Raw genomic sequence first — 23,286 nt, 5'->3', positions numbered from 1 at the left:
TTAAGACCTTGAAGGAGGTTTAGTTTAATTCCAAAGTAAACAATGCATGGAGAGTTAATGATTTCTACCAAAACACTGTACCTTTTAAATATGCCTCATTTTGAGATGGATGAAATGAGATAGAAAGGGCACTGGTGGGAAAAGTCACAGGTTGTTCCTGGTTCCCTCTGTGTGTACACAGAATGGATCAGGGACATACTGGCCCTTGCCAGGATGGAGGCTAGACAACTCATCTCCCAGGGTCTATTTCTAATGACCCTCTTCCAGGACAAATTTCCCAGGACCACCTCTGTTGCAAACCTCTGAGATTGTTCTGGGAACTTCTGAAACTTCCCTGGGGCCCCCTTTGCTTGGGAGAGAACACAGGTAAGAGTTGAGTAAGCAAAAAATGGACATGAACTTGTGCAAACTCTGGGTGATAGAGGACAGGGAAGCCTGGCATGCTGCAGTTCATGGGGTCACAGAGTCGGACAGGCCTGAGAGACTGAACAACAACAGCAGCAACCTGTCAAAAAAGTCTCAGCAAAGATAAGTCACAGTGTAAAGATGGTGATTTTTTGCACATGAGAATCGGATTTCTGTATCAGTAAATGATTTTAATTCCAATAAAAATAGCATATGTCTGGATTGTTGGGGGCTAAGGAAAGGAAGGGCTCAGATTTAGGGATGTGGCATGTTCATCAGGAGGGAGGTCTCCACAGTTTCCTGGCCTGGCCTTTCCTTGCGGTCTCCCGCCTCTGGGAAGAACTAAGGATACTGCTTCCACTTCGGTTGTCACTAGGTGACCAGGTAAGGGACAGGAGCATCCAGTGACCCCCAACTCCTCTTCCCTTCAACCTGTGAAAAAAGTGAAGATGACTGGGTATATACTCCAGTGTTGCCCAGTCCAGCTCCATCTCACTCATCGGTCAGAAGCTGTGTGACAGGCTGGTTAGAGACGTGAGCAGCTTTCTTCGTATCCTCGGTCCATGGTGTCGGTGATGCTGGCAGTTAGGTCTGTGTCCTGGAAGGAGCTCAGGTCTACCCATATCAATCGATGGTTCTCACCAGTTTCAGGTAAAACTTTCACCTAATAAATAGTGTGATAGCACTGGAACCTGGATAAGCTCCTTGGGGCCTGGGAACCATTAGATGAAATATTCTTCCTTTTCCCTGCCCTTGGCTGAATCATTCTCCATCAGGACAACGGCACCGGGCTCGCCATCTGCAGGTTCGTAGGTGACGTAGCTGCCTTTGTTCTTGTACAGGTAAAAGAAGATCAAGATCACGACTGAGAGCAGGGTGAGGAAGACCACGGTGATAACAACTTGGAAAGGAGAGGGAAAATGCATGTTTCAGGATTGGGGCGTCTCAGTAACTCACCGGGTCCCCTGCTTTAGACGATTCCCTCACTCTTAATGAGGATCCTCATGCTGTTAACTAGTGTCCAAGTCCATATTCTCCCACCAAGCCCAACTTCCTCAGTATATGATATCCAGAGTCTCCTTGGGCTTAAGGACTTGATTTCTGTCAAAATGAACTGCTCAACTCGTTCCTGATGATTATGATGGAAATAGGAAGGAGGGAAACAGGAAATCGCTTATCCCAACAGGAAGAGTTTTTAAACCCATCGCCTCCTGTAGGGGTTTCTGATCCCTCCCATCCTCTTTCTCACCACTCAACAAACCACACACATCCTCATCGCTATCCCCACACCCGACTGCAGCACCCATAGGCAGTGCATCTGTTTGTGGCTACCTCCCAACCTCTCAATTACTGGCAGTGCCTCTGATGTGAAGCCTCTATGTGTGTGTAACATAACTTACATGCCAAAGTGAACCCATTAATAGATTTAGTCTCTAGTTTGTGGTGCTGTTCTGTATAGGGAGAATCTTAGTCCATCACATTGGTTTCTTGGCTGTCTTTGAAGCAAGAGGGCCCCTGAGCTCAGAAGGCCCCTTGGATTTGACTCAGAGTCTTTGTTACCTGCAATGAGAGCTGTGCTGGCTTCAGCTTCCGGAGACAGGGCCTCAGTGGCCTGTAGAATTGTGGTAGCCATCAGTTCTTCTGGAAAATTTAACAAAGTGGAAAAAGAAATAGTGTGGATTCTTTTGTTCTAAAACATATTTATCCTTCAATTTCACCCCCCACTTCTTCCCTACTCAAACTTCTATCATTTAACTCTTATAGGATATCTATATAGAAAAACCTGGAGAACAGAGGAGAAAGCAAACCACCACAATGAACATTTTGATAGATTCCTCTCTAACATAATAGTTAAGAGTATGGGCTCTAGAATCTCCTAGTGGTACAGTGGTTAGGACTCTGCACTTGTACTGCTGAGGGCCCGAGGTCTGATTCCTGGGCAGGGAACTAAGATTCTATAAATTGCACTGCCTGGCAAAAAATATACACACACACATATATACATATATATACCCGCGAGGTTCAAATCTGAGCTTTATCTTTCATAGGCTGTGTCATTTTTGGAAAATTACCTAACCCATCTGTGCATTTGCAAACTGGCGATAACAGTACCTACTTTATAGGGTTGTCGTGACATGTAGTAATTCAACAGGGTATGTTATTGTTAGGAATACACATTTTTATATAAATGAGATCAAATAATGAATGCATATATGTGTACGTATATTTATATTATACAGCACATGTATTTCTTTAATGTTCTTACAAACTCTTTGTAAACATTTTTTTAAAAATAATGAAACATTTCTCCTTCCCTCATTAAAACCCTTTTCTATACATTCAGAGTAGGCCTTGCAATTTGAAAGTTTTTGAAATAAGGCCTCTCCTATCCTAAAATATATCCCATACCTCCTCCTGCTATATTGGTCTATCTGTGTCCTTCAGAGCCTGGAAGTCCCACTTCTAAAAAGTCACTACCCAGGCTTCCGTTTCCATAAGTCAGGAAGCCCTTCAGTTTTCTCCTAGTCAGCATTTTACTGTAGGGGCTCCCCAGGTGGCGCTAGTGCTAAAGAACTCGCCTGCCAATGCAAGAGACTTAAGAGATTGGCTTGATCCCTGGATCTAAGGAGCGGTGGCTTCGTGGGCGCAGGAAGGCCGAGAGGAGCTACTCCATGCTCAAGGTCAGGAAGGGCAGCGGTGAGGAGATACCCCACGTCCAAGGTAGGAGAAATCCAACTAAGAGGGTAGGTATGGCGAGAGGGCATTAGAGGGCAGACACACTGAAACCATAATCACAGAAAACTAGTCAATCTGATCACAAGGACCACAGCCTTGTCTAACTCAGTGAAACTAAGCCATGCCATGTGGGGCCACCAAAGACAGGCGGGTCATGGTGGAGAGGTCTGACAGAATGTGGTCCACTGGAGAAGGGAATGGCAAACCACTTCAGTATTCTTGCCTTGAGAACCCCATGAACAGTAGGAAAAGGCAAAATGATAGGATACTGGAAGAGAAACTCCCCAGGTCGGTAGGTGCCCAATATGCTACTGGAGATCAGTGGAGAAATAACTCCAGAAAGAATGAAGGGATGGAGCCAAAACAAAAACAATCCCCAGCTGTGGATGTGACTGGTGATAGAAGCAAGGTCTGATGCTGTAAAGAGCAATATTGCATAGGGACCTGGAATGCTAGGTCCATGAATCAAAGCAAATTGGAAGTGGTCAAACAGGAGATGGCAAGAGTGAACGTCGACATTCTAGGAATCAACGAACTAAAATGGACTGGAATGGGTGAATTTAACTCAAATGACCATTATATCTACTACTGTGGGCAGGAATTCCCTAGAAGAAATGGAGTAGCCATCATGGTCAACAAAAGAATCCGAAATGTAGTACTTGGATGCAATCTCAAGAATGACAGAATGATCTCTTCGTTTCCAAGGCAAACCATTCAATAATATCACAGTAATCCAAGTCTATGCCCCAACCAGTAACACTGAAGCAGCTGGAATTGAATGGTTCGATGAAGACCTCCAAGACTTTTTAGAACTAACACCCAAAAAAGATGTTCTTTTCATTATAGGGGGCTGGAATGCAAAAGTAGGAAGTCAAGAAACACCTGGGGTAACAGGCAAATTTGGCCTTGGAATATGGAATGAAGCAGGGTAAAGGCTAATAGAGTTTTACCAAGAGGACGCACTGGTCATAGCAAACACCCTCTTCCAACAACACAGGAGAAGACTCTACACATGGACATCACCAGATGGTCAACACCGAAATCAGATTGATTGTCTTCCTTGCAGCCAAAGATGGAGAAGCTCTATACAGTCAGCAAAAACAAGACTGGGAGCTGACTGTGGCTCAGATCATGAACTCCTTATTGCCAAATTCAGACTGAAATTGAAGAAAGTAGGGAAAACCACTAGACCATTCAGGTATGACCTAAATCAAATCCCTTATGATTATATAGTGGAAGTGAGAAATAGATTTAAGGGGCTAGATCTGATAGAGTGCCTGATGAACTGTGGACGGAGGTTCGTGACACTACAAGAGACAGGGATCAAGACCATCCCCATGGAAAAGAAATGCAAAAAAGCAAAATGGCTGTCTGGGGAGGCCTTACAAATAGCTGTGAAAAGAAGAGAAGCGAAAAGCAAAGGAGAAAAGGAGAGATATAAGCATCTGAATGCAGAGTTCCAAAGACTAGCAAGGAGAGATAAGAAAGCCTTCCTCAGCAATCAGTGCAAAGAAATAGAGGAAAACAACAGAATGGGAAAGACGAGAGATCTCTTCAAGAAAATTAGAGATAGCAAGGGTTAGTTACATTTCATGCAAAGATGGGCTCGATAATGGACAGAAATGGTATGGACCTAACAGAAGCAGAAGATATTAAGAAGTAGTGGCAAGAATACATAGAAGAACTATACAAAAAAGATCTTCACGACCAAGATAATCACGATAGTGTGATCACTTACCTAGAGCCAGACATCCTGAAATGTTAAGTCAAGTGGGCCTTAGAAAGCATCACTACGAACAAAGCTAGTGGAGGTGATGGCATTCCAGTTGAGCTATTTCAAATCCTGAAAGATGATACTGTGAAAGTGCTGCACTCCATATGCCAGCAAATTTGGAAAACTCAGCAGTGGCCACAGGACTGGAAAAGTCGGTTTTCATTCCAATCCCAAAGAAAGGCAATGCCAAAGAATGCTCAAACTATGCACAATTGCACTCATCTCACATGCTAGCAAAGTAATGCTCAAAATTCTCCAAGCCAGGCTTCAGCAATATGTGAACTGTGAATTTCCATATGTTGAAGCTGGTTTTAGAAAAGGCAGAGGAACCAGAGATCAAATTGCCAACATCCGCTGGATCATGGAAAAAGCAAGAGAGTTCCAGAAAAAACATCTATTTCTGCTTTATTGACTATGCCAAAGCCTTTGACTGTGTGGATCACAATAAACTGTGGAAAATTCTGAAATATATGGGATTACCAGACCACCTGACCTGCCTCTTGAGAAACCTGTATGCAGGTTAGGAAGCAACAGTTAGAACTGGACATGGAACAACAGACTGGTTCCAAATAGGTAAAGGAGTATGTCAAGGCTGTATATTGTCACCCTGCTTATTTAACTTATATGCAGAGTACATCATAAGAAACGCTGGGCTGGAAGAAACACAAGCTGGAATCAAGATTGCCAGGAGAAATATCAATAACCTCAGATAAGCAGATGACCCCACCCTTATGGCAGAAAGTGAAGAGGAACTAAAAAGCCTCTTGATGAAAGTGAAAGAGGAGAGTGAAAAAGTTGGCTTAAAGCTCAACATTAAGAAAACGAAGATCATGGCATCCGGTCCCATCACTTCACGGCAAATAGATGGGGAAATAGTGTCAGACTTTTGTTTTCTTGGGCTCCAAAATCACTGCAGATGGTGACTGCAGCCATGAAATTAAAAGACGCTTACTCCTTGGAAGAAAAGTTATGACCAACCTAGATACCATATTCAAAAGCAGAGACACTACTTTGCCAACAAAGGTCCGTCTAGTCAAGGTTATGGTTTTTCCAGTGGTCATGAATGGATGCGAGAGTTGGACTGTGAAGAAAGCTGAGCACCGAAGAATTGATGCTTTTGAACTGTGGTGTTGGAGAAGACTCTTGAGAGTCCCTTGGACTGCAAGGAGATCCAACCAGTCCATTCTGAAGGAGATCAGCCCTGGGATTTCTTTGGAAGGAATGATGCTAAAGCTGAAACTCCAGTACTCTGGCGACCTCATGCGAAGAGCTGACTCATTGGAAAAGACTCTGATGCTGGGAAGGTTTGGGGGCAGGAGAAGGGGATGACAGAGGATAAGATGGCTGGATGGCATCACCGACTCGATGGACATGAGTCTGAGTGAACTCCAGGATTTGGTGATGGACAGGGAGGCCTGGCGTGCTGCGATTCATGGTGTCACAGAGCGTCGGACACGACTGAGCAACTGAACTGAAATGAACTGAACCTTCCTTGGATGCAGATATCAGTTGTTTTCCACTTATATTAAGCCATCTGGTGAAGCAATAAATGGAAACGAAGGTGGTAAAAAAAATTTTCCTTCTATCCAACACATCAGATGAAGGGAGACCCCTATGCGAAATTTACCTCTGTAGAAAATTTATCTCTATTCAAAAAACACTAGAAGAAGGCAGATCCTACATCAGATTTTTAATTTTGATGAAAACAGTCTTTCTTGGAAGTGACATCTCTCCGGAACCTACCTCTAATCTAGGAGGAAGCACACTCCCCAGGGCACAGGGGTCTACGATGGACAAGGATTCGAGGTTTGACTGTTAGCAGAGATTTGACTGCTAGTATTTTAATTCAGATTGTTGTTGTAGTTTTAGGGTTCTTGTTACAAAGTTACATAAGTTTTGAGTGTTCTGTCCCAGTTCTGTATTTCCTGTAAGCCCATTTCCAGTAACGTGATTTCAGAAGGTGAGTCTTTAAAAAAATGCACATAAAAGCTAATAGCAGAAACTTAGAGAACCGTGTCAGGAAACTCTACACAGCTCCAGCTGGCAAAGGACACTGGAAGGACAATTTTAAAAGTGTTATATTTGGAGCAAAAACAAGGAAACGGGACAGGTCTGCTGTCTGGCACTGAAGCTAAGAGACTGGAGGTAACAGAGACTAGAAATCTCTCAGCCCCTTTTGCCTCTGCCTCCTGTCAAAGTGAATGATTTCTGCACTAAAAGAGTAGCAGGAGCCTTGGCGACATGGGGAAGTGAGCTCAAGGGAAGCGAAGCAAAAAGCACCAGGCTAATATGAAAGGGACTCAGTGAAGTGACAGTCAAGGGCACTGGGAGAGTATGTAAATGGGACAGCTATTGGTGACACAGGAGCTTCTGCGAAAGACAGAGGGGCCAGAAGCCTGAAGGGCCACGGAATGGGGTGGGTTCTATAAACAACTGGTGAAACTGATATCATTCCCAGGAAAATTCTAGTACAAGTTATAAGGGACTGCTTTGGGGGTCTTGAACTTGAAACCACAAGCATTAAGAGTTAGTGTGAGACCACTAGGAGCAAGCTAGGTCAGACAAGTCACACAGCCTTTTTAGACTGTCCAGAGAATGAGAAATTAAAAAGTTAATTAAACAAGTATTTATGGAGTGTGTACTTTGGACCAGCCTCTGTTCGATTATAGATTGGTTTGGTTATAGATTAGTGAACACAACAGGCAAAAACTCATGCGTTCATAGTTCCTTAAAAAAATTAAGTAGAATTATCACATGATCCAGCAATTCCACTTCTGGGTATTTATCCACAAGAAATGAAGGCAGGAACTGGGACTACCATTTGTACATCAATGCCCACAGCAGCATTATTCACATTAACAACTAAAGAGTGAAACAACTCAAATGTCTATCAACAGATGAGCAGATAAACAAAAGATGGCATAATTCTATATATATGTGTGTATGTGTGTGTATATATATGGGCTTCCCTGGTGCCTCAAATGGTAAAGAATCTGCCTACAATGCAAGAGACCTGGGTTTGATCTCTGCCTTGGGAAGATCCCCTGGAGAAGAGAATGGCTATCCATTCCCATACTCTTGCCTGGAGAATTCCAAGGACAGAGGAGCCTGGTGGGCCACAGTCCATGGAGTTGCAAAGAGTCAGACATGACTGAGCAACTAACACACACACATACACGTGTACGTGTACACACACACACACACAACAGAATATTATGAAGCATTGAAAAGGAAGGATGTTCTGACACATGCTACAACATGGATGAATGTTGAAGATATCATGCTAACCGAAGTAAGCCAGTCACAAAAGGACAAACAGCACATGATTCTACTTATCTGAGGTACCTAGAATAGTCAAATTCATAGGTACAGAAAGTGGTTATCAGCAGCTGGGAGGAGAGGAGAATGAGGGGATACTGTTTAACAGGTACCGAGTTTCAGTTTGGGATGACGAGAAAGTTCTAGAGATGGATGACAGTGACGGCTGCAGAACGATGGAAATCTACATAGTGCCACTGAACTGTATCCTTTAAAAGGGTAAATTTTATCTTGTGTCTAATTTTACTGCAATTTAAAAAAAAACCCATTTTGTCATACAAGTTACATCCTGACTGGGGGAAGATGGACCATGAACAGATAAAGGAGTAAAGGTTGTACCACGTTAGACTTTGGTTAGTGCTATGTAGAAAATAAAAGCAGGAAAGGGAATCAGGAGTTGGACTGTGAATGGGGTGGCCAGGGAGGTGACTTGAGTGAAATAAACACCTATAGAAGTTGAGGGGGGGATTCCCTGGCAGTCCAGAGTTTTCACTGCTGAGGGTGCAGGGTCAATCCCTGGTCAGGGAAACAAGATCCCACAGGCTGCACGGTGCGCCGAAAAAAACAACAACAACTAAGACTTCCCTGTGGTCCAGTGCCTGGGAGTCCACCTGCCAATGCAGGGACATGGGTTCAATCCCTGGTCTGGGAGGATTCTACATGCCTTGAGACAACCCCACAACTACTGACCCCATGCTCTATAGCCTGTGCTCTGCAACAAGAGGAGCCACCACGATGAGAAGCCCAACTAAAGAGCAGTGCCCACTCACTGCAACTAGAGAAAGCCCAAGCAAAGCAACGAAGACCTAGGACAACCATAAATAAACTTCCCCAACCATAAATAAACTGGAATCTGGGGAAGAGGTCTGGACTGGAGATTTAAAAAGTCAGCACAGGGCTTCCTCGGTGGCTTAGTAGTAAAGAATCTGCCTGCCAATGTAGGAGACACAGGTTCGATCCCTGGCCCGGAAAAATCCTGCACGCTGCAGAGAACAACTCAGAGTCTGTGCTCCAGAGCCCAGGAGTCACAATGACTGAAGCCTGCGTACCCTCGAGCCCATGCTCTGCAGCAAGAGAAGCCACTGCGGTTAGAAGCCCCAGCACTGCAACGGAGAGTAGTGCCCGCTCGGCCCAACGAGAGAAAAGCCGCCACAGCAACAAAGACCCAGCACAGCCATGAAGAAACAGTTTTTAAAAAATAAATAAAAAGCCAGCATATTTACAAACATGAGACGGAATGAGATCACCAAGAGAGTAAGTATGGACAAAGAGGACCAAGGACTGAGCCCAGGGGGGCTTAGGAGGCTGAGGAGTAGCAGCCAAACAGACCAAGTTAGGAGGACTACCAGGTTTTGCATGCAGAGGTCATGAGTAACGTTGACAAGAGACGTTTGGTGAAGTGCTGAGTATAAATCCCTGGTTTACAGTGTGTTCAAGAAAAAAAGAGAAGGCAACCTAAATGTCACTTGACAGATGAATGGATCAGAAGATCGTTCGTGCACACACACATACATAAACACACACACACACACACACACAGTGGGATATTACTCAGCCATAAAAAGACACACACACAGGGATATTACTCAGCCATAAAAAGATACACACACACACACACACACACAGTGGGATATTACTCAGCCATAAAAAGACACACACACACACACACACACAGGGATATTACTCAGCCATAAAAAGATACACACACACACACACACACACACAGTGGGATATTACTCAGCCATAAAAAGACACACACACACACACACACACAGGGATATTACTTAGCCATAAAAAGATACACACACACACACACACACACACACAGTGGGATATTACTCAGCCATAAAAAGACGCACACACACAGGGATATTACTCAGCCATAAAAAGACACACACACACACACACACACACACACACTCTCTCTCTGGGATATTCCTCAGCCATAAAAAGAATGAAATAATGCCATGTGCAGCAACATGGATGGACCTAGAGATTGTCACACTAAGTAAGCCAGACAAAGACAAACATGATATGATATCGCTTATGCAGAATCTAAAAAAAATAAATGAACTTATTTATAAAACAGAAATAAACCCAGACACAGAAAACAAATTTATGGTCACCAAAGGGGAAAGGGGGAAATTAGGAGCTTGGGATTAACATATACATGCTACTATCTATAAAATAATTAACCAACAAGGACCTACTATATAACACAGGGAACTATATTCAATATTTTTTAATAACCTATAAGCGAAAAGAACCTGAAAAAGAATAGATATATATGTATCTACTGAATCACTGAATCACTGAATCACTTTGCTGTACACCGGAAACTAACACAATGTGTAAGTCAACAATTACACTTCAGTAAAAAAGAAAAAAAGGGAAGGAAAGGCACTGACAGCACGATATGAACTCTTTTATTTTTGCAAAGGTGAGCAGGGAGATAGAGCTATAGCTGGAGGGGGGAAGAGAGTTCAAATTTTTTGTTTTTGCTTTTTGGATGGGAGAAATGACAGTATGTTTATGTATGGATATGAATGACTCAGATGAGAGGGGACAATTGACACCTGGAGCCATGTCCTTGAAGGGATGGGATCCAGTGCACAGATGGAGGGACTGGCTGCAGACAGCAGAGATCACTCAAGATTAATGTGCACGTGGGCATGGAGGCGGGTAGTATGCAGATGGGGGCAGGGGAGCCTGAGAACTCTAATTTGCTCCAGAAAATAGAAGGTCATGTCATCAACTTAAGAGTAAGGATGAGAAGGGGGTGGGTTAGGGGAGTTGAAGGTGCTGCCCGAGTAGCTAGCATCTCATCCGAGAACACATGATGGAGTGTTTATAATATCTCTGTGGACTAACACAGCCTGGCTTTATTAAGGACTAAGTGGGGTAGTAATTGGCCATCAAGGAATGGAGTGATGCCAGTCTAAACAGAGCTTCTTCCGCTGGGACTTGACCTCAGTTCTTTTTGAATTGATATTATTATGACAGACCATGCCAGGGCCAAATTAAGGCCTTTATGTAATTCAAAATAAAAATGTTAAATCACAAGACAGATATAACAAAGTCCAATAATACATTTTCCCCTTATGGTAACAGCTCTTAGCTTTTTTGCTAGTGTTTAAAAAATAGTGAGGGGGACTTCCCTGGTGGCCCAGGGGCTGGGACCCAATGCTCCCAATGCAGGGGGCCTGGGTTTGATCCTTGGTCAGGGAACTAGATCCCACGTGCCTCAACTAAGACCCAGCACAGCTAAATAAACAAAAATATTTTTAAAATATACATAAATGAGGGAGCTCCTTGCTAGTTAAGTGGCTAGGGCTCTATGCTGTTGCTGCTGAGGGCCCAGGTTCAATCTCTGCTCAGGGAATTAAGAGCCCACAAGCTGGGGAGCATGGCCCCCCAAAAAGTAAATATCGAATTCTTTACAAGAGCTTTGGTTTTGGTGTTCTGCCTTACTGGTGCTGTGTGGAAGGGTTTAGTGTCCTTCACGTAAATACAGAACCCAGTAGACCCAGGGAAGTTTTGGCAAATTTGCGAAAGACACAAAGTTAAGGAGCCACTGATAAGTTGATAAACAGAGATTAAAAATGGCTAGAGAAATGGGCCAGATTTAACAAGATGAGAATTCAACAGACTCCTTGCTCTTGGGTCCAGGAAATCAACTACTCACAAATAAAGAGGGGGGGGGGGGAAGCCACAGCTTAGTGGCAGCATCTATAAAAGACTTACAGTGGGATCAGTAGAAACTCACTGACGCTGGAAGCACAGACCTCAAAACAGCAGTGAAAGCGACAGGGAGGTGGTAGGACTTTGGACGCCTTTTAGTTTCTTCTGTATCTTTTCCTTTATCTTTCAAGTTTCTTACAATGATAATGACTTTTATAATCCTAAAATAGTTAAAGCTTGCTCTTATTTTCAGTTCAGTTCAGTTGCTCAGTCGTGTCTGACTCTTTGCGACCCCATGAATTGCAGCACGCCAGGCCTCCCTGTTCATCACCAACTCCCGGAGTTCACCCAAACCCATGTCCATTGTGTTGGTGATGCCATCCAACCATTTCATCCTCTGCCGTCCCCTTCTCCTCCTGCCCTCAGTCCTTCCCAGCATCAGGGTCTTTTCAAATGCGTCAGCTCTTCGCATCAGGTGGCCAAAGTACTGGAGTTTCAGCTTCAACATCAGTCCCTCCAATGAACACCCAGGACTGATCTCCTTTAGGATGGACTGGCTGGAACTCCTTGCAGTCCAAGGGACTCTCAAGAGTCTTCTCCAACACCACAGTTCAAAAACATCAATTCTTCTATGCTCAGCTTTCTTTATAGTCCATCTCTCACATACATACATGACTCCTGGAAAAACCATAGCCTTTACCAGATGGACCTTTGTTGGCAAAGTAAGGTCTCTGCTTTTTTAATATGCTGTCTAGGTTGGTCATAACTTTCCTTCCAAGGAGCAAGCGTCTTTTAATTTCATGGCTGTAATCACCATCTGCAGTGATTTTGGAGCCCAGAAAAATAAAGTCAGCCACTGTTTCCCCACCTATTTGCCATGAAGTGATGGGACCAGATGCCATGATCTTCGTTTTCTGAATGTTGAGCTTTAAGCCAACTTTTTCACTCTCCTCTTTCACTTTCATCAAGAGGCTTTTAGTTCTTCTTCACTTTCTGCAATAAGGGTGGTGTCATCTGCATATCTGAGGTTATTGATATTTCTCCCAGCAACCTTGATTCCAGCTTGTGTTTCTTCCAGTCCAGCGTTTCTCATGATGTACTCTGCATATAAGTTAAATAAGCAGGGTGACAATATACAGCCTTGACGTATTCCTTTTCCTATTTGGAACCAGTCTGTTGTTCCATGTTCAGTTCTGTTGCTTCCTGACCTGCATATAGGTTTCTCAAGAAGCAGGTCAGGTGGTCTGGTATTCCCATCTGTTTCAGAATTTTCCACAGTTTATTGTGATCCACACAGTCAAAGGCTTTGGCATAGTCAATAAAGCAGAAATAGATGTTTTTTGGGAACTCTCTTGCTTTTTTGACGATACAGAGGATCCATGAATATAAATATGGCCTCTAATAGTGGTATCAGCAGGGCAGTCCCACTTTGTGCTACTCCTAGGCTGCTGAGTTGAGTCTGGGTATTTTTGAGTTGAGTGGGGAACACAGTAAATGGCTTGGAAACCATATCAGATAAGGAAAGCTTGCAAGAGAAACCACATCAGATGAGGAAAGCTTGCAAGAGAAAGCTCAGAGTGAAAACCTGGTCAGGAAGCAAGGACTAGGACTTGAGTGCTGTCTTCGAATACATCAACTCGTACAAAAGGACTACTGGCAGAAATTAACGGGAGATGGGTGTCTCCCCCAGAGAATGAAGGGCAAAGCGGGACAGAAGCTTCGTGGGCATCAGGAAAGAGAACCCTGGCTCAGAAAGGGTAGCTGAACTAGCTGACCCTCCAAGACTTTTCTCAGTCTTAATGTTAAGAATTTTTGAAAATTTGAAGTCTTTTATCAGAATTATCTTCAAAATCAAATTTTCAAATGTGACATCTCAGTGAAATCTGTAATTTGTTAACAGTATCGTGCCAGTGTTAATTTTTTGGTCTTCACAAATGTACTATGGTCCTCTGTATTAATGTCAAATGAACCAAATGACATTTCAGGTAACGAAAGGGTGCTGTTTCTGTCCTTTATTGAGCCCATCTTTGCATGAAATGCTCCCTTGGTATCTAATTTTCTTGAAGAGATCTCTAGTCTTTCCCATTCTGTTGTTTTCCTCTATTTCTTTGCATTGATTGCTGAGGAAGGCTTTCTTATCTCTCCTTGCTAGTCTTTGGAACTCTGCATTCAGATGCTTATATCTCTCCTTTTCTCCTTTGCTTTTCGCTTCTCTTCTTTTCACAGCTATTTGTAAGGCCTCCCCAGACAGCCATTTTGCTTTTTGCATTTCTTTTCCATGGGGATGGTTTTGATCCCTGTCTCCCGTACAATATCACGTACCTCCGTCCATAGTTCATCAGGCACTCTTCTATCCGATCTAGTCCCTTAAATCTATTTCTCACTTCCACTGTATAATCATAAGGGATTTGATTTAGGTCATACCTGAATGGTCTAGTGGTTTTCCCTACTTTCTTCAATTTCAGTCTGAATTTGGCAATAAGGAGTTCATGATCTGAGCCACAGTCAGCTCCCAGTCTTGTTTTTGCTGACTGTATAGAGCTTCTCCATCTTTGGCTGCAAGGAATACAATCAATCTGATTTCGGTGTTGACCATCTGGTGATGTCCATGTGTAGAGTCTTCTCCTGTATTGTTGGAAGAGGGTGTTTGCTATGACTAGTTCGTTCTCTTGGTAAAACTCTATTAGTCTTTGCCCTGCTTCAATCCGCATTCCAAGGCCAAATTTGCCTGTTACCCCAGGTGTTTCTTGACTTCCTACTTTTGCATTCCAGTCCCCTATAATGAAAAGGACATCTTTTTTGGGTGTAAGTTCTAAAAGGTCTTGGAGGTCTTCATAAAACCGTTCAATTCCAGCTGCTTCAGCGTTACTGGTTGGGGCATAGACTTGGATTACTGTGATATTATTGAATGGTTTGCCTTGGAAACGAAGAGATCATTCTGTCATTCTTGAGATTGCATCCAAGTACTTCATTTTAGACTCTTTTGTTGACCATGATGGCTACTCCATTTCTTCTAAGGGATTCCTGCCCACAGTAGTAGATATAATGGTCATTTGAGTTAAATTCACCCATTCCAGTCCATTTTAGTTCGCTGATTCCTAGAATGTCGACATTCACTCTTGCCATCTCCTGTTTGACCACTTCCAATTTGCCTTGATTCATAGACCTAACATTCCAGGTTCCTATGCCATATTGCTCTTTACAGCATCAGACCTTGCTTCTATCACCAGTCACATCCACAGCTGGGGATTGTTTTTGTTTTGGCTCCATCCCTTCATTCTTTCTGGAGTTATTTCTCCACTGATCTCCAGTAGCATATTGAGCACCTACCGACCTGGGGAGTTTCTCTTCCAGTATCCTATCATTTTGCCTTTTCCTACTGTTCATGGGGTTCTCAAGGCAAGAATACTGAAGTGGTTTGCCATTCCCTTCTCCAGTGGACCACATTCTGTAGACCTCTCCACCATGACCCACCCGTCTTGGGTGGCCCCACACGGCATGGCTTAGTTTCACTGAGTTGGACAAGGCTGTGGTCCGTGTGGTTAGATTGACTAGTGCAAGGAGATCCAACCAGTCCATTCTAAAGGAGATTGGTCCTGGGTGCTCTTGGAAGGAATGATGCTAAAACTGAAACTCCAATATTTTGGCCACCTCATGCGAAGAGTTGACTCATTGGAAAAGACTCAGATGCTGGAAGGGTTTGGGAGCAGGAGGAGAAGGGACGACAGAGGATGAGATGGCTGGATGGCATCACCAGCTTGATGGACGTGAGTTTGAGTGAACTCCGGAAGTTGGTGATGGACAGGGAGACCTGGCGTGCTGCAATTCATGGGGTCACGAAGAGTCGGATACGACTGAGCGACTGAACTGAACTGAAATGAAAGGGTACTGTACTATTTTTTCAACTTTTCTATAAACTTAAAATTATTCCAAAATAAAATGTCTATTAAAAACATAAAAAATTTTAAAGAATCTAAAAAAGACTGGGTATAGGTTTGTGTATATAACTGGTTCACTTTACTGTACAGCAGAAACAAATACAACATTGTAAATCAACTATATTTCCATTAAAAAAAAATCAGGGACTTGCCTGGTGGTTCAGTGGTTAAAACTTTTGAGCTTCCACTGCATGGGGCAGAGGTTGGATCCCTTGTCAGGGAACTAAGATTCTACATGTCATGTGGTGTAGCCAAAAAAAAAAAAAAAAAGAATATGAACCTAACTCTATGCAGAAGAATTTTTCTCAGACTACAGGTCACAGGATGTTCGCGTGAATGAGCTGGGGCCTTTGGGCTGACACAAGAGTTGAACCTGTGTCTCTTATGTCTCCTGCGTGGGCAGTCATGTTCTTTACCACTAGCGCTACTTGGGAAGCCCAAGTATCACAATGGTAATCTATATCTGTGACTTAGAGTTCAAAAAACATAAGCTATTTTATCTCCACTCCAATAACGTGATATAACTAGGGTTGGTGTTATCGTTACATACAAGCCAAAAAACTGAGGCAGCTCGGCAAGCTTCATCCACCAGCCCCTCGTCACTCAGCGGTTGGCTAGGCCCAGCTACAAATTTGTCCCCTCACTTCAAGGTTCTCTCCAAAGTCTGGAACCATCCCTATTCACTCCAGCCTGAACATTTTGTTGAACTGTCTGCTGGGTTTGGTTCTCAGAGCTTGACTGCAGGATGGAAAGGGTGTTCACTGAAGCACTGTTTGCAAGAGTGACACATATCTGAATGTCTATCAGCAGAGGAATGATTAAATAAATGACAGGCCATTCATTCTGGAAATAGTACACAGTTGTTAAAAAGAATGTGGTAGATCTGCAATTACTGGAACAGAGTATACGGTTAGACAAAAAAAGCAAATTGCTAGGGCAGTACGTGTAATATGATTACATGTTTGTAAAGAAAAAGTAAGTTAAAATAAAACTATAAATACGCACACATATATATATATATACACACAGAGAAGCCTAGAAGGTTATTCCCTGAGGGGGATGTAATAGCTTTGTAATGAAAAAACAACAATGAAATAAACAAAGTTCAGGAAACCTGGCATTAAGTGGAAGGAATGGTTTACTTCCCTGATCTCCTTTTCCCATCCCATTTCTCTCCTGTCTCCTCTTCCAAACAAAGGAATAAGAATGTGTCTTTATCCTTCCCTTCTTAGACATGGAAAGAGTATAGCACTGATTTTCTTTAAGAAGGGAGGCCTGGGGCTGAGGACCACAAGATTTGAGATTTGAGGCTAACCCAAATCCTAACCTACAGTAAATGAACTTCAAGATCTATTTGGCTCACCTACTCTTTTTTTTGTTATAGTTAACCTAGATACTGGTTGGTTTCTTTGTGGCCCTTGTTCCTGGGCTAAATCTCTTATCACTGAGACATCAGATCCTTTGCCACCTGAGTCTGCCAACCTACTTATTTGCTCTAGCCCTGCCCAGCACAGGGCGGCTCCCCCAGTTCTCCTTTCCATGGGAACCCGCCCTGGAATTCTGCTTCCTTTCTTCCTTCTTTGTCATGTGCCTCAGCCACGGGGTGGAGTGGCTGAGAGCAGTGCACTATGATGGAAAGAACACAGGCTCTAGAATAAATCAGACTTGGCACAATATCCTGCCTCTGCCATTATCAGTTGCTTAACCTTGGGAGAGTTTAGCCTCTGAACATTTAACGTCTCTGAACCTCAGTTTTTGCTTCTTTAAAATGTGAATGAAACATTCTCACAGAACTTTCCTGATGGTCCAGTGGTTGAGAATCTGCCTGCCAATGATCCCTAGTCTGGGAAGATCCCACAGGCCTCAGAGCTACTAAGTGCGTGCGCCACAGTTAATGAAGCCCGTTCACACTAGAGTCCATGCTCTGCAACAAGAGAAGTCATCACAGAGAGAAGCCTGTGCGTGGCAACAAAGAGTGGCACCCACTTGCTGCAACCTGAGAAAGCCCGTGCACAGCAATGAGCACCCAGTGTAGCCAAAAATAAATAAATAAATAAATTTTTAATAAGTGCTCACAGGATTGTGATGAAGAATAAGCATGATGAAAAACCCTGAGCATCTAATCTAGAGTGAGGACAACCTAGTGTGACTAGGTGGCAAGGCATTGGGCTTTACCTGGTGGGGTGGGCAGAGCCCACAACACCAAGTTCCACTCCACTCTCCTTCCAAGAAGGCAACTTACGCACTATGTACAACAGGCAACATGCTAGGATCCACAATACTTCTAGGGGCCCATGAAAATGTTTTTTAATGATCTTAACTTCTTTTAAAATCAGAAGAAAAAATTGATACATGTTTATGTCAAGGACATTGTAATATTGCTATATCAATCAATTAATTATAAATATAACCATTAGTGATTTTTATTATATTGATATTATATTCTTCCTTACAGCAACACAGTTGTAAAATACAATTTTTAATATATTACCTTTTTCAAATGGAGGAATGGGTCCACAAAAGCACACGTGCTAAGGGCCCATGAAAGTTACAATGTGGCCCTCACTTTCAACCCTCTTAAAGTCCTCCTTGGGGAGGACTTTACAGATTGAGGAAAAGGGATGTGAGAGGGGATAGGTAGGGAGGTGGGGAAGAGACATGCGAGGCCCTCAATGATCACATTTTTCCCAGTGAAAGCTCTCACCCTGTGGGATTTTTTTCCATTTCTGTCCTGGGAACTTATTAATACATTTGCTTGGACCCACTAGGTAGGGGACTATATGGTATGTCCTAAAACACCACTCCACCCAAGTCATTTGGTGGGTCAAAAATGTAAATACACAACTCAACAACAAATCAAAACAGACAATTAAAAAATGGGCATGGACTTGAATAGACATTTCTCCAAAGAAGATATACAGATGCCAATAAACACGTGAAAAGAGGTTCAACATCACTAGTCATTCAGTTCAGTTCAGTTGCTCAGTCGTGTCCAACTCTTTGCGACCCCATGAATCACAGCACACCAGGCCTCCCTGTCCATCACCATCTCCCGGAGTTCACTCAGACTCACGTCCATCAAGTCCGTGATGCCATCAGGGAAATGTAAATCAAAACCACAGTGAGATCCCATCCATACCCATTCGGATAGCCACTATCAAAAATCAAAAAATAACAAGTGTTGTAGAGATGTAGAGAAATTGGAACCCTATGCATTGCTGTTAAGAATGTAAAGTGTACAGCTACCCTGGGAAATAGTATGACAGGTCTTCAAAAAATTAAACAGAATTACCACACATTCTTGCAATTCTACTCCAATCCAAATTCTAATTCAATCCAAAAGAATTGAAAGCAGGGACTCAAAGAGATATTTGTAAAACCATGTTCACTGCAGCAGTTCACAACAGGCAAGCAAGCCAAGTATCTACTGATGAATGAATGAATTAAAAAAATGATGTACTTATATACATATATATGTATATAATATTATTCGGCCTTAAAAAGGAAGGAAATTCTGACACATGCTACAAAATGGATGTGCCTTGGAAATGTTATGCTAACTGAAATAAGCCAGACACAAAAGGACCAATTTTGTATGATTCCACTTACACTAGGTACTTAGTCAAATACAAACAGATCAAAAGTATAATGGTGGTAGCCAGGGGCTGTGGGGAAAGTGGAAGGAAGAGTTATTATTTAATAGATACAGAGGTTCAGTTCGGGAAGGTGAAAAGTTCTGGAGATGGATGGTGGTGATAACTGCAGAGCAACCTGAATGTCAATCAATACTTAACAGCACTGAACAACATGCCAAAAAATAATCAAAATGGTAACATTTATATTATGTTTATCTTACCACCAACTTAAAAGAAAAGGAATGTATACAGTTCTCCTTTTGCCCAAGTTCTAACTCCTTAGCTGCCAGGCAAGCGTCACTTCTCTTCCCTACAGGCAGGTATACTCTGGAGGGCCTCTGTCTTCTCCCTCAGGATACCCTCCAGGGTAAGCACAGGCTCTGCAGCTCACAAGAGGTGGCACTGCCTTTGTCTGGAATCCCTGCTGCACCCCTCTTGGCCTGTATAAACCTCACCCATCCTTCAAGCGTTAATGCTCAATCCCCTTCCCCACTCATGAAGCCTGTACTGACTAATCTAGCTGGTTACCTGTTTCTCCCTTTTCTTATCTCTCAGCAGAAAACTAAAGATCTGAATTGTGTTCATCACCAGTCATACAGGACAGCACCTTCAACTTCCCCTGGGGTTCTCACTCACTTGTTTCCACAACAGAAAAGCAGAGAATGTCTGTCCTAATGACAGATGAGACGGTATATGAAAACAAAAGTATACAGACTAACCAAGGTTTCATTCTTTCCTCATCCTAATTAACATGCAATGAAAACAAGCTTAGTTTGTCCAGCTAAGTTTGTTTATGAAATGAAAGGTGGGACTCCATTCTCAATGTGAAGCAGAAGAAGAGGGGGTACTGGCCTGAGGAACAGGGTTAACAATAGTTCCAGGAACAAGGGATTTTTGATGCTGGAGTGAATCATCAGAGTGGAATTAGAAAGCAGGCCGAGGGACTTCCCAGGCGGCCCTGTGGTTAAGAATCTGCCCCTCCACTGTAGGGGGCCAGGTTCAGTCCCTGGTAAGGGAACTAAGACACCACATGGCAGAGATTTGGGGAATCCCACACAACTGGGGGCCAGGGGGGAAAAAACAAGCAAAACTGCTTCCCAGGAATAGATGGACTTTTCTTACAAGCACCCAGTAATAATAACCCATGTTTTTGAGCGCTTACTAGACACCAGACACTGTGTTCAGTGTTTTGCATGGATTATCTCATTTCACCCTCACAGATAATCTCTTAAGGTACTATTTCCCCCATTTTACAAATGAGGAGACTGGCGCTAAGAAGGTAGATAATTCACTCAAGGTCACAAAGCTCTAAGTGGTACCAGGAATGGGCCCAGGTCCATGAAGCTCCAGATTCAAACTGTACTGAAGTGTGCAGTCAGGTTGCCTTCGGCTTCCTCGCGGGTTTTGCGGTGTCAGGCAGGTGGAGAGTGGTGGAAGAGTCTTCCCTTCTGGGCTGAGGCCTCAGGGAATTCCGGAACTGGACTGTGGGTGAGGGACTTGAACTGGGAGAGGCGCTCACCTACCTGCTGGAGGAGGCGTGGTTGGGAAGCCAGTCATCGCGGTAGGTGATCGGGCACCGGTAGGGAGGTGCGGGTCTGTAGGAAAAGGGACAGAGCCCAGCATGAGGTGGGTGGGCCCGTGCCTGGGGCTGAAAACGACCGGAAATCCTAAGAAAGCATCTGGTGCCAGGTTTTCCTGAATCCCTTCGCCTCCCCCCACCCACCCTTTCCCCTTTGAGCGTCTATCCCGAGATCCCTTCACTGGGCCACCACGTTTACCTAGGAGGCTTATCAAGGCCTGAGAAAGTTAGGTAAGAGTCTGCAAATTAGCAACGGACCCGGGCTCGCCCAGGCGCGGTAATAGGTTCCCCCCCTACCACCGGCTCTCTCCCAGCCCGCGAGTTGGGGGAGCCGTCCACTAGGTGTCAGGAGAGCGCAGGGAGGGCAGGCCCCCGGCCCAGGCTCGGTGGCGGCGCGGGGGCAGGGGCCCGGCCCCGCTGGGGGAGCCAGGAGCGGGGAACCGGAGAGGGGGTCCTCAATCGTCCCCCGGCCCGTCCGAGACGGCCGGTTGTCGGGGCCCGGCTCGCCGCCTGCCAGTGGCCCCTCGGTCGTCCGCTGCGCCGTCCGAGCGTCTACCGACCCCCGCTAGCCGGGCCCCGGGGCCCGCCCCCCACCTGGCCCTGCCGAGACCGGGACACCCTGGGGCCCTCGTCGCGTCCACGATCGTCGGGGCTCGCGGCCCCCGCCCCGGCCCCCTTTACCGCGCCAGGCAGGGCTCGCTGCGCTCCGAGGGCGGCCCGTCCTGGGCACCGGTTCCGAGCCGCCAAGACGGGAGGCTCCAGCCGAGGCCCAAGCTCGGCCGCTCTGGGTTTCAGTTCCTGCGCGGCCGCGGCGGCTGCGGTGCGAGTGTGGGCGTCCGGCGCGCCCGGCCCTCCCGCCCTGCGCAGTCCCCTCCCCCGCGTGCTCACCTTACCAGTCGGACGGGCGGCGGGGACGGGCGGGCGCCGCGCGTCCCTCTCAACTCGACGGGGGCGGGCACCGCAGGCAGCGCGGGGACCCGCCGGGGACTCGGAGCTGAGGAAGCGCGCAGGGACTGGCCGAGTTAGCTGCCGAGGCCGGCGGGAGTAGGCGTGGGGGTGGGGTGGGGGCGGCCGACTGGGTGGGACAGGAAAAGAGGAGAGAAACCGCCCTCTGCAGGTTCCCTCTGCCCGCCGGCCGCCTCCTGCTCCCCCGGGAGGAAAGGCTGCTTTTCCTTCTCCGATTGTCACTTTACTCTCCATCCGGAGCCGCTTCCTCCCCCGCCTGCCTCGAGGCTCGGGAGGGCACGGGACCTGATGAACCCCGGGGTTAGTGCGACCATCCGCTTTCCCCGCCACCGACATTATTTGAATTTTCAGCAAATAAAAAGTTACATTTCACTTGCATTTGCGTGTCATTTACGTAAACAGGTCTGTGTGCAGAAGCTTGGAACCTAAGCTAACGTAGTGGGCACACCTCGGGCCGGGGAGCATGCGGGTGCGATGGAGAGAGGAACGATGCCCGAATTCTTCTGAAGAGGTGTAGCGCAGAGGTGGAGAGACTCGTGGACTTTGGACTCAAACAGTCCTAGCTCCGCTGCTTCTTAGCCTTGTGACTTTGGGCAGATTAGTTAACATCTCTAAAATCCGATCTTTCATCCCTGAAATGGGGGACTGAAAAATCATGCCGTTTCAGTGTGGTTCTAGCACCTGGGAAACACCTCCATTTGAGACTAATTAATGCCAGACTTTAGTCACCTCTTGACTCACTTCTTTGTGGCAGGAAATGTTCCCAATTAATGAGGAGCTCGATGAGTAAGGCTGTAATGTTAGTGTTAACACAGGCTCTGGAACCTGCTCTGCTGTTTGATCTTGGACAGTTCTGTTTCATTTCTCTCATCTGGAGCAGTACCTGTCTCACAGAATTACTGTGGGGATGGAAGGAGTTCATGCATTTAAAGCGTTAGAAGCTTACCTGGCACAATAGTAAGTGCTCAGTAAATGTTATCTTGGCTTCCTACTTACTAGTTAGAACTCTTATTGTTACTCATCTTCCCTCTAAGTGTTACAGACTTCTATGCTTGCTTCTTATTCCTGGAAGGAGTTCTCTATCTTTGTGAATCAGTATTTATATAAATCAGATAGAGACAGGAATTGTACTTGTTCATTTGGGAAACAAGGACTGAAAGACAGAGTCTCAGAGAATAGGGGCATAGAGTAAGGGGAAAAAGGCAAAGAATACTCTGTAACAATTTAGAGGGGTGGGAATGGGTGGGGTGGAGG

General features: G+C 44.9%; 1 protein-coding gene across 3 annotated transcripts; it reads right to left on the bottom strand.

Annotated features, from left to right (window-relative positions):
• SMAGP (small cell adhesion glycoprotein) lies at positions 1-22,383 on the bottom strand. Of its 3 annotated transcripts, XR_009599896.1 has the most exons (5): positions 21,960-22,383; positions 21,011-21,082; positions 1,966-2,046; positions 1,363-1,534; positions 1-837 (listed from the first exon to the last, which is right to left on the bottom strand). XR_009599896.1 is itself a non-coding variant. In XM_060412578.1 (4 exons), the coding sequence occupies exons 1-4, from the start codon at positions 22,366-22,368 to the stop codon at positions 1,128-1,130; spliced, it is 741 nt and encodes a 246-aa protein (XP_060268561.1). In that variant the 5' UTR covers positions 22,369-22,383; the 3' UTR covers positions 1-1,127. The 3 variants fall into 3 exon arrangements, 2 of the variants coding, with proteins under 2 accessions (XP_060268561.1, XP_060268563.1); XM_060412578.1 differs by lacking the exon at positions 1,363-1,534 and having other exon boundaries at positions 1-1,306; XM_060412580.1 differs by lacking the exon at positions 1,363-1,534.
• Positions 22,384-23,286: the final 903 nt, after the last annotated feature.

Source organism: Ovis aries, chromosome 3 (genome assembly GCF_016772045.2).
Source record: "Ovis aries strain OAR_USU_Benz2616 breed Rambouillet chromosome 3, ARS-UI_Ramb_v3.0, whole genome shotgun sequence".
Classification (NCBI taxonomy): Eukaryota; Metazoa; Chordata; class Mammalia; order Artiodactyla; family Bovidae; genus Ovis; species Ovis aries.
This window is presented reverse-complemented; position numbering and strand designations above follow the sequence as displayed.

Excerpts from the sequence above, each read along its gene's own strand:
- SMAGP (XM_060412578.1), bottom strand. The coding sequence starts at position 22,368 with ATGTCGGTGGCGGGGAAAGCGGATGGTCGCACTAACCCCGGGGTTCAT. Across the intron at positions 21,083-21,959 it reads CCCCGCCGCCCGTCCGACTG|ACCCGCACCTCCCTACCGGT; the intron begins GTAAGGTGAGCA and ends CTTTTCCTACAG. Across the intron at positions 1,307-1,965 it reads CAGCACAGCTCTCATTGCAG|TTGTTATCACCGTGGTCTTC; the intron begins GTAACAAAGACT and ends CTCCTTTCCAAG.